General features: G+C 33.3%; 1 protein-coding gene across 3 annotated transcripts in view; it reads left to right on the top strand.

Annotated features, from left to right (window-relative positions):
• LOC111055763 (lachesin) overlaps positions 1–13,688 on the top strand; it is a 97,626-nt gene extending 83,938 nt beyond the window's left edge. For all 3 annotated transcript variants that reach the window (XM_039431823.1, XM_039431828.1, XM_039431832.1), the window contains 4 exons: positions 7,924–8,073; positions 8,714–8,788; positions 9,784–9,840; positions 12,704–13,688. In XM_039431823.1, the coding sequence (XP_039287757.1) occupies positions 7,924–8,073; positions 8,714–8,788; positions 9,784–9,840; positions 12,704–12,819 (398 nt within the window). In that variant the 3' untranslated portion in view covers positions 12,820–13,688. The remainder of the gene's footprint in view (positions 1–7,923; positions 8,074–8,713; positions 8,789–9,783; positions 9,841–12,703) is intronic.
• Positions 13,689–15,644: the final 1,956 nt, after the last annotated feature.

Below are 15,644 nucleotides of genomic sequence, written 5' to 3' on the forward strand. Positions count from 1 at the left end.
GAAAAGTCATAGAATGAAAAATGTTTTATTCAATTTGAGAATATATTAATGAATGTTTTTGAGAATAGTCATTTGTAATTGAAAAAGCATCTTAAACTTAAATGAGAACAGTTAATCTCATTTGAGAAGTTGTCACATGTAATTGAGATAGTGAATTGTATTTATGAGAGTATCATTTGAATTTGAGATAATAACACTCTTGTAATTGTAAGAATGTCAGAATGTAATTGGAAAATAGAATGAAAAACTCTTGTTCACGAATAGAAATCCAGAATGTAGGATCGCTTTCTGCTAAGACAAATCCTGAAGAGAGTAGAAGAATATGACGAGAGTAGAATGGATTAATCACTATTTTCGATAGATAACTTCTTATTCACATATGATATTACTGTTTCTCAATAATTACAAGTGACTATTATCAAATAAATAATAAATTATCGATATCTTCTCAAATTTAATTGATACTTTCTCAAATACAATTGGAAAAGGTTTAAACATGTTCAGCTGCATGTAACCTATACAATTATGTACGCCTACAGTGAATTCTCTTTTCTTAACAAGCTTGAAAGAAAGAAAATCACAGTATAATCTTTCTTCTTGTGAATTTTTGTTCGCATGCTTTGTATTCATGTGTTTAATTTAGTTAATAATTTAATTCCAGCCGTTTTTTGGTAAACTGCTTGCTATCCATCGTGATACATTGGTACATTGGATCGATGTATAATCGATGATAACATTCAAGCAAGGAGACCAAGCCTTTTATCGAGCTTTAGAATGGTCATAAGATATGAGAGGTTTAGATTGCGACAAGTCAGGAGCCACCTACCTTTTCACGGAGGGCTTCCAGCCTTTTGATGATAAGGCCCGCCTTCCCTCCCCACCCCCTCCCATGGCTCCCAAGCAGTTGCAGTGGACATCGCTTCTGCCAAGTTGAATTGATGAAAAACGAGTTTCTCTGGAACTTTGCCCAAGAGCCGCTTTATCAATGCAAACATGGAACTTGTGATTCTCATGGGAATCATGCTGACGCGGAATGAAATTTATTGCAACAGTTGAAAAAACCTTTATTGACTGGGCTATTTCTTTCTCAGAGGTTCATGCTCGTTTCCTCCTATTCGTTTCTTGATATTTTACTTTAACTCACTCACAGTAAATTTAATTGATATTAATTCCATTATATTGTGTACAAATTTTTAGCCTGAGGAAAGGCACATTAACAAGCTCAAATCCAAAACTGTTCCTTTTCCAATTTTTATAGCATCCACAGTCCAAAGGAAATTGTACGTAATTTTCACTTTTCAAAAGAAAAATTACATTAGCTCATAAAAATAAGCAAATTTTCCATTTTAAGTAAATATTATAAATTTCTTAGAACTAACAAAATCTAAACCCAAGAAGTGTAAACTTTAAATGAGAAGCTTCAAGATTTTGAACCAAAAACTACACGCAAAAAAAATTGACAGATCAGATTGCCTCAAGGCCCAGAATATCATAGAAATCAAAAAGGGTACGATTGATTGTGTCTACAGTCCCGCCTATGCTGACCATACCGAATCAGCTGGAAGGCGCCTACCCAGGTCAGGACGTCGCTCTCGAGTGCCATACAGAGGCCTACCCGCGTCCATCAACTACTGGACCACTGAGGATGGTGATATGATTGTTTCAGGTACAGGTACAGTATATTTTTGAATTTCAATCTGCGTAGTATAATATAGAGTTGCAATCTTCGTATACTGTATACTGTAGTGCCTTATGTATATTGCTATAATAGTATATAGTAAAAACACTTATTGACATGGGCTGCTTTAAATTAATAACAAAATAAATCTTTATGCACCCTTTATTCTTTAAAAAAACTTAAAAATAGTTGAACAACTAGTCTCGTTTACACCATCTTCAGGTTCTAAATAAAATCTATTTTAAACCTGAAGATGGTGTAAACCGAAACTAGTTGTTCAACTATTTAAAGTTTTTTAAAGAATAAGGGTGCTATAAGATTTTTTTGTTTTATTAGTATATAGTAAATAGTTATAATATGCTATATTGTAGGGCCTACGGTGTTAGGATAGGTAACGCAGTAGAGCTTGTAGTATCCTGCACTGTTCATACTACATATTATAGTCTACTCAGATTCGTATTTGGCGGTTCTCAGACTCCCTAATTGACGGGGAGGGCATACAGCATACTAAAGTTGAAGTGAGATGGAGGAACAGTTTGGCCAATAACAAGGAGGAAAATGTCAAATACTCTATAGTGAGGTCCACGTTATAATGGCAGTGTACGATTGACAATACTGTTGCTGTCCTTTTCTGTCATACACACAACAGATAGCGCTATTTCTCTCTAGCTTTGCAATGTTGTCTGTTTTCAGAATATTCTGTTTCTTCTGCTTTTGACAGTGACTGTACAAAAGTAAACAACCAATTCTCAGCCGCCATTTTTGTTCTTCATTCTATCAAAATACTTTAGTACACAAGTCGTATAATTGATTTAAAATGTATTTTTGAAACAATGAAATGATTTTTAGTCATTACAGTATAAGAAACACAATTAAAATACCTGAATGACATTTTAAAAGTTGATAACTAATCATCCATGCTTCTTAGCCTACACTTGTGGGTTAGACGTAATCGTACCGGTATAATTGATATTAAAAGGTTATTTCAAAATTATTTTCATTGAAATTACTCATTTTAAATAGGATTTCTATTTTTCTATTATTTTTAAAAGAAATTGGATAGAATACCAACCCAATAACTCAATTTCTGTTGTTTTGAATTCAGATTGGTGTATCATAGCTTTTTGAATTAGCCGCCATTTCAGGTTTGCATAAAAATAAAAATCTGATCTCAGTTATGAAAGAAAATTTCTGAATCAAATTATGAAAAAATATATTTTAAAGTTTTTTAAAGAATAAAGGGTGCTATAGGATTTATTTTGTTTTATTAGTATATAGTAATATAGTATAAATATGCTATATTGTAGGGCCAACAGTGTTAGGATAGGTAACGCTGTAGAGCTTGTAGTATCCTGCACTGTTCGTAACTACATATTATAGTCTACTCAGATTCGTATAACTCCCTAATTGGCGGGGAGGGGCATACTAAAGTTGAAGTGAGATGGAGGAACAGTTTGGCCAATAACAAGCAGGAAAGCGTCAAATACTCTAGTGTTACTAAAAAGTATCTCTAGTGACAGAGACAAATAATCTAGTACTAAACGGTATCTTAACTCTGATAGCGTCCATCTGATTCGGAAGTTATAAAAATCAGAATATATAGTAAAAACTTTTTTGTTTATTTGAGAAGTTGGAATTGTGGTAATTATTCAAATAAAATAAAAAGACTAAGAAATTGTCGAAAACCACAGATTTATTGATAGTTATAAACTATTTCTTATAGAAACTAGTGTTTTTATTTAATATAGTAAAATGCAATGTCCGGTAGTACCTTTTTTCTTCCCAGTGAGATTAATGTTACAAAATTATTCGAAATAATGGAAAACATTCACAATAGGAGCTTCGAGTAGGTATATCTTACACATTTTTAAAAATAATGTCGATCATAAGGATAGAAAAGGATAGAAATATTCAATAAGCTCTATATAAATATGCTGTGATCATTTTAAATACTCTTATTATGGAGCTGTTAGTGCTGTGCTCACGGTAGAGTATCCATAGGACTCCCTATGATTTACTCCCAGTTCCATGAATTCCGTTTTGAAGAGTGCTTCATCCTCGTCAACAGCAAGGTGGTAGGTAATTTATTGAAATTTGAGCAGACTGATCCCCCCTCTCCACACGTTGTTGTTGATATGCTACAGTGCAAAATAATAAAAATGCCCGGACCGATCCGGACAGTTCCATGAATTCCGTTTTGAAGAGAATGTACCAACTCTTGAATATTGTAATTGATTGAAATTTGGCCGAATTCCAATGATATTTCAATTTCCATCAGCTTATAATTTGAATTTATATTAAAATAGTTTATTCTCCAGTGTGAAACTGAGTTCAAACTAGCTTCACTCATATGAAAATGTAGCACTCGAATCAAAAGCCTACTCTTGTGATAAAATGTAGGAGTACAATACTAACAAACGATCTTCACAAATAATGTTATGCTTGAACAGAACAGAGCTACATGAAACAGAACAGAGTTGGCTTGTTAATTAACAAACGAACAAGTATCCGCGATTCAAGTTCATTCAGGATGCAGTCCAATAAATGATAAGCTGACAATAAAGCCAGCCCACGCCACTTGGCTTTAATTAATACGTGATAAATTGATGCCACTGCTTGGGTTAACTGCAGCCGTTTATTACACCGATTTCCGTCGACACAGCATTTTCCGGAAGCGAATAGTGAATGGCTGTTGCTTGCTTGCTGGGTAGCACCGGCTTGATAACATGCATCTAGTAGTGTTTCAATGCAGTGGTTTAAAACTATCACTTGTATTTGCTTCCAACAGGAAATTCCACTCCAACACCCAATTGTATGTTAACGTCTGTTCGAATAGTCGCTAATAAAACTTTGAATTTTCTGCTGATGAGAAACATACTTCAGGACGAGAAACGCAAATGTGTTAATCATGGGTCATTACAGGGTCTAGAAGGGATCAAATTGATGTCTTACAGATAGATGGGAAGCTACCAGTTGAATATTGAAAGTTAAATGGTTGATCATAGTTTCCAATATATCCCTGAAGGAAATTTATGGAATATTAAATCATATTTTAGAATTTGATGAGCTTGATGTCTCATACTGTAATATTCATATTGTTTATTGATCTTATGAGAGATAAATGGAGATCTCTCAATTGAATATTGAAAAATGAATGCGTGATCACAGCATGAATGTCCCCAGCATTATTTCTAGAGAAAAATTTTGAAGATATGATATAATATTCAAGAATTCATGGAACTTCATGTCTCGTGCTATATAAGTATTGTTTATTGATCATTTGAGCTCTTATAATAACACTATATTGTAATATAATAATATGAAAGTTGAAAGAGTGTAGTACAGTAGGTTATCACATCTTCAATGAATTTTGCTCTCAGAAATTAAAGTATTCAAAATGGAGGACCAAGTTTTTTATTTGTTTAGTAGAGTAGGCAGACAATTATTAATGGAGCAGCTAAGCAATTCAGCTTGAAATTATAGTCTTTTTTTGGACATTAGAAGGTCAAACCAATAAATTGGATGAGGAAATACAATAAAATTGAAATCTATCATTCTGCACATTTATCTAGATCAGCGGTTTCCAAAAAGTGATCCGCGAAAGCGAGGAGCCCGAGGGAAGGAAAATTGATGTTTTAAGCGTTATTAGTGTTATTTAAATGAACTTTATTGGTCTATATTAAAGTATAATCAATTTCCCTTCGAAAATGTTATAACAAACTCATCAGAAGTTCAAAATATGTTCCCAATCGGTAAAAGAAGTGATAAGTTCCAAATTTCCAATGCAATAAGATAGAACTTTAAAGTTTGTTTGGAATCTTAATGGCGGATTTGTACCACGTGACAGTCAATGGCCATACTGTGGGTAATATAGTTACTGTAGTCTCGACCTATAACAGTAGAGCTCAACCTTCATTAGTCTACAGCTAAGGGCCAATCGTGGAGCTTCACACATACTACATTCTGCTGCTCAATGTGTGAAATTTAAGTTTCCTAGAGATTCATGATGGTGTATGAACCGTAACTAGTTATTTTTAAAAATTAATGGTTATGATATCAATTCGTATTTATTATATATGGATATATACCACAACATCACCTTCATAACAATACAGAAAATATATCAATTTACTACATTAAGATAGTATTTTCAGTCTACTTGTAAACTACACCTTTTCCAATTGCATTGAATGAAGAAGTATCAATATTTTAATTGAGACTGGTCATTTAAATATGAAAAAAAGGCCGATGTAAATTGGAAAAGTCATAGAATGAAAAATGTTTTATTCAATTTGAGAATATATTAATGAATGTTTTTGAGAATAGTCATTTGTAATTGAAAAAGCATCTTAAACTTAAATGAGAACAGTTAATCTCATTTGAGAAGTTGTCACATGTAATTGAGATAGTGAATTGTATTTATGAGAGTATCATTTGAATTTGAGATAATAACACTTGTAATTGTGAGAATGTCAGAATGTAATTGAAAATAGGATGAAAAACTCTTGTTCAAGAATAGAAATCCAGAATGTAGGATCGCTTCCTGCTAAGATAAATCCTGAAGAGAGTAGAAGAATATGACGAGAGTAGAATGGATTAATCACTATTTTCGATAGATAACTTCTTATTCACATATGATATTACTGTTTCTCAATAATTACAAGTGACTATTATCAAATAAATAATAAATTATCGATATCTTCTCAAATTTAATTGATACTTTCTCAAATACAATTGGAAAAGGTTTAAACATGTTCAGCTGCATGTAGACTATACAATTATGTACGCCTACAGTGAATTCTCTTTTCTTAACAAGCTTGAAAGAAAGAAAATCACAGTATAATCTTTCTTCTTGTGAATTTTTGTTCGCATGCTTTGTATTCATGTGTTTAATTTAGTTAATAATTTAATTCCAGCCGTTTTTTGGTAAACTGCTATCCATCGTGATACATTGGTACATTGGATCGATGTATAATCGATGATAACATTCAAGCAAGGAGACCAAGCCTTTTATCGAGCTTTAGAATGGTCATAAGATATGAGAGGTTTAGATTGCGACAAGTCAGGAGCCACCTACCTTTTCACGGAGGGCTTCCAGCCTTTTGATGATAAGGCCCGCCTTCCCCCCCACCCCCTTCCATGGCTCCCAAGCAGTTGCAGTGGACATCGCTTCTGCCAAGTTGAATTGATGAAAAACGAGTTTCTCTGGAACTTTGCCCAAGAGTCGCTTTATCAATGCAAACATGAACTGTATATTCTCAAGGGATCAGCTTGACGCGGAATTTGAATTTATTGCAACATTTTGTAAACACTGCGTTGGATGCAACATTGCTGAAATCAAATGCGAGAATTAACGAACAATGCTGTTCACTATTGTTCAAACCGTTGAAATATGGCGTAAATGTATGATAAGATTATGAATAAATTATAAAATCCCTTTTACAATAATGGGTACAATACAATTTCCCTCAATGTAATTGCATTCAACAATAATACAAAATATCTTGATGTTGCTTTCCATGACGAAACACTATATAATAACTTTGTTGTGGTTCAGACACAACTGGTAACACACATTACTAGTAACACAGTGTCTGAACCACAACAAAGTTACAAAATATCTAGTATGGGTTGATGTTTATAGATACAAATTGTACTTTGTAATCATCCCCATATTAGAATTCCTTATTATTTGTAAGGCTTATAATATATTCTCAGATTTATTCGAAATGAAGCTGCTTGTGAGAGAATGTAGGACTGTGCCCAGAGACGGAGAGTTCTGGCGACTCGGTCAAGCTACGAACCTCCCATAGTCTGGAGCCTTCACCCAGCCGTACTGCCTACTTATCATAACTGCATACAAGCATTGAAAGCTCACGTTTTTGTTTGATTGTCAATGTTATAACTTCAGTATAGCAGGAATGCCCACAGGGTGAGGGAGTTAGGAGGCATTGGAATTCTTGGCGTGGGGGAAGGGACTGAAAACTCGGTTTTGCGAATTTTCCTATTCATGTGGGGGCAGGAGCTAAATTTTTCTTAATTTTTGGGGGTGGCTCATTGGGTTTAAGGAAGGGGCTGATCGCCCTTGGTATAGGGTTTATAAAAAAACATAAGTAGATTGATAACATCAATTTGAAGATTTGAATGATATTACTCAATTCTCATAATATCATTCACTTTTGAAGATGATAACGTAATGCTATTTCAATTGTGCAGCAGCATACTTTCTGATATATATTTTACAGGTGAAAAGTATGAAGCAGTATCCATGGATAATGGCTACAGCAAATACATGCTGCTGAAAATCAGACAAGTGAGCAGTGAAGACTTCGGCTCTTATAGATGTGTAGCTAAAAATTCTCTGGGAGAAACAGATGGACTCATCAAGCTGGATGGTTGGTTGAAGCAAATCAAGTAATTATTTTCACCTGAGGATCTGGCTTTGATTTTCATCATTGTAGTTTATGATTGGATGTAACCCTGCCAGATTCTCACTTCTTACTTCCTTCACGTATCTTCTACTAGCATTGACATTATCTTCTACAAGAATAATGGAGCAATATTATCTATTCCTTTGGAAATATAATATGAACAACATAAGCTCTATGTATGCTACCTTTATCATTATATTGAACTTGAAATCTTCATTTGAAGTGTATATTTCAAATGATTTTTCATTCAATAATCACATTGAATGATCAATTTAATTGAGTCAATATTATTAGATATATTTTCGTGAAAGAAATTAGGTTAATGAATAGCTTCATGAACAGTAATAATTGTTTCCTGGGCAAAACATACGCACTCATATTACTGTCAGAATCCCTTTCATCAAACATGCATTACATTTTTTTTTATTATTCGCTCTTAGAAACCTAATTATAGTTAGAAATGAACAACTGAGAACTGAGAATGTTTGCTCTGTACGAATTAGGTTGGATATAATGAAGAACTACTGTGAATTGCAATATTTGTTGATGTATCACATTGAACTTGCAAAATAATCGACATGATTATTAATTTATTATTTTCCAGAGATTCCAGCGCCTGTCACAAAAATTGCCAGCATTATACAGACAAATACAAATATGAGTGACTCATTAGAAAAAGGTAAACAACTACTCTTATTTCTTCTGCTTCTTAATATGTTTATTGTAATATTCCTCGTTGGATTACTAGACAACTCTCAAGAAATTTTGAGACTTCAGAGATGACATTATAAGGGGATTCAAATACCATTTTGAATATAATATATACATACTAAATTTGTAATGAGCTATTCCCACTCGTATTGGACTTGGTAGAAGTATACAAGGATATAGTAACAATAGCTATCTTGATGTTCAGCAACTCCCAGTAGAATAGCAATAAATAATTAATCAATACTTCAGACAACATAAAATAAAATATACGACTGATCATATCCCCAGCTTTTATAGCAGGAGGTATTGGAACAGAGAGTTACTGTTATGTACTAGCTTCGAAGAATAGTATTGAAGAGAATAATACTCGTATATTTCTCTCAAGGATGCAGGAGAAAGAAATAGAAGTAAAGACTATTGTATTGATCTGATGATTGTTATGTGTTTTTTGAAACGTTAACTAAAAATGGTTTTCCTCCAACTGTTAATTACATTGGAATGTTTTTACGTCACAATTTTATAATCTTGATACTTATCCGGAATGTGAAAAATTATGGGAGTTAATCTGAATCTTGACAATTGCTATTAATTTAACTCCACATCACTATATAAGATTAGTCTATTAAAGTTTATAAAACACTTATATTCATACATTCATAAAGTTTTTATCTCGAATTGGGAATGGATAGAAGGAATGCATCGAACTAAAGGCGATTAAAATACCAATCAGATTTACTAGATAATCGTCCATCTATCTCATCCTTATCTAACTGTATATTCCTATTGATCCATATTCTGTCATAGCCAGTATTACTCGATATCTTCCATGCTTATCTTAGTCAATGTTTACAGATTATACACATATTTACGTATTGTATGCTGTCAATTCCGTTTGATTATTCGAAATGTCGGTTTAAAGCCCATTCATGAATCTTGGATTGTTCAGAAGGTTTGTATTTACAGATGGCAGACAAAGGTTATCAGGCAATGCGGTTAGTGATTATCAATGGCAGGACTCAGGTAAGTGAATGAGAATATTGGAGAAATGCATAGAATTTGATTATCAACTAACAATAAAAAATGGGAAATTACAAAGGAAGTACTCTATTATACTGATACACGAAGGTAGTACTCGATTGTTTTGGATAGAAATACAACATGGAAAAGCGAATTCAAATTATTAATTCATCGTAGACTTGAGCAGTATGATATTGAGCATATCTGTGAAATAATCAGCAAAAATGTTCTTCCACATATCAACTATGCTGATATAGAATTGTGGAGGAATATGTTATAAATGAAATCTTGATTGAATATTAAATAGACTGGTTTCTATGACAATAAAGAGAATATAGGTAGAGCATGGGAAGATATCACAGTAGGGTTAGAACATTAGTGTTCCAAGTTTAATTGTTTGTTCAAGCCGATTATTTTCGACTATTGTTAATAATAATTACTGTCGTGGACCGGCGAGAGTTTATGAACGGCACAGTTTGCGAGACTTTCAGCATCACATCGCTCCACGTAAAGAGCTACGTGGACTATTGGCTTGAACAAGCAATGAAATTTGTAACATAACCTCATGGGATGCCTTCTTGATCTATCTTTTCTCTATCATTAGACCCAAGGTAACTTACCTAGAATACCTGGAATGCCTTGTACCTGTATTCTAGGTACATTAATTAGACCTATACATTGAATGGTCCATCAGATTCAATAATGGTCCTAGAAACCGGGTCTAATCTTCATGGGGTGGTAGAAATCGGCAGGTAATTATCAAAACTGAAAACATTTTCTCCACAGCGCGGATGTCTTGCTCACAATAAGACAACTGATAAGTGCTGTATTATGATTGCAAGCTGTTTTCATACAAATCTATTTCCGACACTCACATTCCAATTACCTTCAATTATTACTGAAGTTAGTACAAAATTTCGCATCGAAAAATCCTTTCAATTTGGAAAACAAAAGACAACATCGATTCATCCCCCGTTAGTTTGAGTAGCGAACTCATTGTTTAACGGGCAGATGCTCTGTACACGGATCTCATCCAAACTAAAACAATTTTAACTTGTTAAAAAGCTGCGAAAATGGCATCGCTGAATGGAGCGCGTCGGTTGTGGGTGGTTGTGGGGTGGGGGCGGGTTGTAGGGGAAGAGTGGGGGGAGGTGGTTGATGTACAGCGAGCGTGATGGTTTTATTGTTTGTGCCGCCGGTGGGTGATGACGGTGGGTGATGCCGGGCTGCGGCGACAGTGGCGCATTGTGTAGTTGCTATTCTCGAAAATGAACATAGAAAATGAATTTCAGTCCTTCACTGGTCGCCGGCACAATTCGACATGCATTGAAAAAATAAAGTGCTTGTAAACGCAAAGGGCCAATCGTTTTTGTAATGGCTTTGTTTCGCCACTATAAAAGGGTGGACACGTTTTAGAAAGGGATTTGGCCGGAGTAAAATATTGACTGGACAATTTACTGTATGCACAGTGGAGCACACACACACACGCGTATTCACAATCGTGAAATGGAGATTGTGTGAATGTGATTGTTTTAGATCGGTTCATGACCGGTGCTGCCATTTGAATGCTCAGTTACTCAGCCCTCAGCCACAGCATAGATCCCTCCAGTTGTTTATCAACTTATACCGGTAAACACTGCACACAGCAGTGTAGTGATACGGGCTGCATTCTGCATCATTCGAAAACGATATTCCTTCGTCAACCCTGTTAGTGCTTTTTTCAACCGAAAATCCTTTGAAATTTATAGCTGCAACATCAAACGTTGCCACGAATGGATTGTGACATCCAATGGAAGCATCACAGTTGATCTGCTTTTGGGTGTCATATCGAAAAATCAATTACTCACATTCTCAAAAACTGATGTTGTTTTATTACCTCTCTCAACTAATTAATCAAATTTCCAAATTAACTAAAACTAATGTTGTTTTATTACCTCTCTCCATTAATTGATTAATTAACTTTATTATAGTTGAGTGGAACTGAGAAGATAGAATTTTGTCTAATAATCAATTTTACCACTATTGAGTTAATTAGTTATTACTAATTAAGCTGAACAAGAAATATTCAAAAGAGACCCTATCGAATTCATCGTAGATGAAATTCATTGATTATTCTAAAGGCATTTTTAGAAGTAAACATCATGTACAGGAATAAACTGTCTTCGAGATGATAACAGACTGTCATTAAACATGGCATTACAATCTTGCAAACTCTACAATTATTGATAGTTAGAGTAATTGTATGTCATTGATTGGAACTGTATCTGATTATTTGATAGACCTCAACACGACAATCCGAACAAATCTGGACCTTGAACGGTTTGGATTTTCAAATTGTTTGGATTCAAAGTAAAAAATTCAGTTCCATTGAATTCAATGAATCCGAATAGATTGCTCTCACTTGAAAAAATTGCTCTACTGAACAATTAACACAAAATGCAGGAACTGGTGCCATACAATAACAGATAGTAATACAACTATAATATAATACAACAATATAATATAGTAACAAATCTAGCGTATCGGTACTCTATGCTAGTAAGTCAATCAGTCATAATTTGATCAGTTTTTGATCCAACCAATCGGTTCTCATGAATGTGGACTGAGTTTTGTCGGTTAACAGTTCAATAATTCCGAATGTACGACGATTGATGGATCAACAGAAGTCTGTCTGAAGATTAATGAGTTTTTAAGAAATGATACTTTGCTCATTCGGATAATCGTGAATTCATTTTTTTTTTAGTTTAGATTGTTGAATTTTATTATGTACATCCCCTTATGTGATACCAAAACGTCATCTTGAAATCACTAATTTCGTTCCATTTTGTTTTCAAAATTTTTATAAGAATAGTTTCATCTTTTACAGAGTTTGAAGAGGATTCATCAACAGGCACTGCAATTCCTCTGCTTCCAGAGACCTCCAGTGGCTCAACGCTCTCCAGGAGTTTCCTCTTTGCAGCTCTGACGTTCGCGATCAGGTGACTAACAAGTCACTTGCTACATTCATCTCCGTTACTGTATAACAATCGGCAAACATGTCGACCCTGTTGATTCTGTTGACCCTGTTGATTATCTGGCCTCATGAAACACATCTCAGGGCGGAAGAAATTCAGCATACTGAACAGAATGCTGTTGCAAAGAAGAAGCAAAGGTAACTGCAAAGAAATATTGCAAGAGCAGGAAGGATGATTATTGCAAAATATGGAATTTTAGCTAACCGGTAATAATGACACATGAATATGTATTTTCCAGTTCCCTTTCAATGTTATACATTTATGTCTAAGTTCACATTTTTTATGAATCTTCGTATATCTTATGTGATGGTATGCAACCCCAGTCGATAGGTGTTCCATGTTTACAAACATAAAATATTTTAGAGGACAGAGTGCAACACTGGATTCAAACAAAATGTTTTGAAGTGTGTAATTCCAAAGTGTTTGAATAATGAAGACATTGGATATATTTCTTCCAAAAATTATTTTGCATCATTCATGTAGGTACTCAATTTGAATGAAATATATGAATTCTTTTATATTTTTTTAGTATTGAAAATCGTGAATTTGAAATATATAAATAATATTGATCATACAAAGCCTTTTTTGCAATCCCTTTTTTCTGTATATGAGTGTGTATGAATATCCTGAAAAGACTGGATGAAATAAATTGATTGCCTATGAAAACTCATTTGAACTGTAAAAAATATCACCATCTAAGAAGAGCTCGAGTTATTGTTGTATTAATATTGTTGATAAACAGAATGTATTATTGAGAGCTTCAATGTTTGTGTATAAAATTTGTAATATAAAACGTTGATGTAAATGCTTGAATAAACGGTTGCTTGCCAAATTTTCTATAAATATGATTTCTCGTTATTATAATTCCATCAGTTGAATGTCTTCCTCATTTCTATTCTCATGAACAGACTGGATGTGTAAGATAACATTCAAAATTCAGGAATGTGGTGTATAGTGAAAGTAAGTTTTTCAGAGTAAAATATCATATCTTTATGGTATTCTCAAGTACACACAGGAAGTTCTAGAGATTCTATTAATATGCTTATTTACTAATTCGCTTATAAATTCGATTTGGAATTAATATTCAAAGTTCAAGTAGCATTGATTCCTTGCTGTAACGGAAAAGTGGAGAGATGGAACAAAGTGATAACTTCAATACAATATAACTTCGATATAATTTGGAAATATTTGGAATTCATGATATAATTTTCAACAATTATTGCATTTTTCTGAAGGTGTGGTTTTGTCCATATCAACCAATAAATAATAAATAAGTAAAATCAATTCACTTATATGTGCTACTCTTGTTCAAATTAATAAAACAATATAAAAACTTATAGTACCCTTCATTAAAAACTTTAAAATATGTTAACGTCTAGTTTCGACCATAGGTCATTTTCGAGTAAAAATGACATTCAAAGTTCAAGTAGCATTGATTCCTTGCTGTAACGGAAAAGTGGAGAGATGGTACAAAGTTATAACTTCAATACAAGTTACAAGTAACAATGACATTTTAACTTGAAAATGACCAATGGTCGAAACTAGTCGTTAAAATATTTTAAAGTTTTCAATAAAGGATACTACAAGTTTTTATATTGTTTTTATTAATAGTAATAATTATGACATCTTATCCCACGGTACACGTTATCTGAAAAACCTAGCGATGTTCCAGAATGATGTCTGGAATCTTTTCAATGTCCATTTTTCATGGAAATCACACATGACAAACAGAACTAATTAAGTTCATATGAGTCTAAATAAGATGAAATTGGAGCAATAACATAACTTTGTTGACTACAGCAAAAAATCAATATACAATATTCAACTTTCATAATATATACACGACTAAACGACTGACATTTTCCCATTCAAAGAAGTCAGGAACAAGTCGAAAACGAAAACTTCAAAATGATTTACATTGCTTCCTTCAACTTCTTTTCATTATGCATGCAACTGGTGTCGCAGCTAACTTCGTTCCGTTGTAGAAAAAGAAGCGAATGCCAGAAATTCTTCAAGGTGAAAACTCAACTCTTAAACTAACATCCCCCTCCCCCACCCAAACAGTCATCTCTAATGACAGATCAGTCTTCTATTGGATGAAGATTGATTTTTCAATAATCTTGAGAATATTTTCATTTTCGCCTCAAAATAAAATTTCTCGATACATTAAAACTGGATAAAAACGAAGAAGGATATATATAATAATATATAAATTTATTTTCTTTAAAAAAATACAATAAAGCAATTAAAACATGAAAAGCACAAAATATCTACAATACAATAGGCTTATGAAAAAATATGGAATTTAATTCTATTGGAAATTAACCTACTCAACTATGGGAAACCCATGTACTAGAGGTATAAGTTTATCAATAAGAAAAATGTTTTACTGCATGGATTCATGAGCGTAAATACGTATATGATTTACTGACGTTCAATGATTGTTAGTCATGTCTTCATTTATTATGTGTAACATCAACAATAGCCTACACAAATTACACACATAATGGTTTATTATTTTTACTTGTTGAAGTACGCAGAACGATGTGAATTATATGCAAAAAGTTACACCAGAAACACTGAGGTGGCTTCCAATTCAAGCTTTCCAGAGCAGATTAATTAATTCAAATTCTGATATATTAACATCAGTATGAAGTTTAGAATTTATTTCTAACATACCAACACATCATATCAAAAATCTCACATTCTATCATGAAAATATCATAATAACATCGTATATTATCACATTGTAGAACAAATTCAATTGGCTATGATTACAGAATACTCAATATA

The sequence above is a fragment of the Nilaparvata lugens genome, chromosome 1 (assembly GCF_014356525.2).
Source record: "Nilaparvata lugens isolate BPH chromosome 1, ASM1435652v1, whole genome shotgun sequence".
Taxonomy (NCBI): domain Eukaryota; kingdom Metazoa; phylum Arthropoda; class Insecta; order Hemiptera; family Delphacidae; genus Nilaparvata; species Nilaparvata lugens.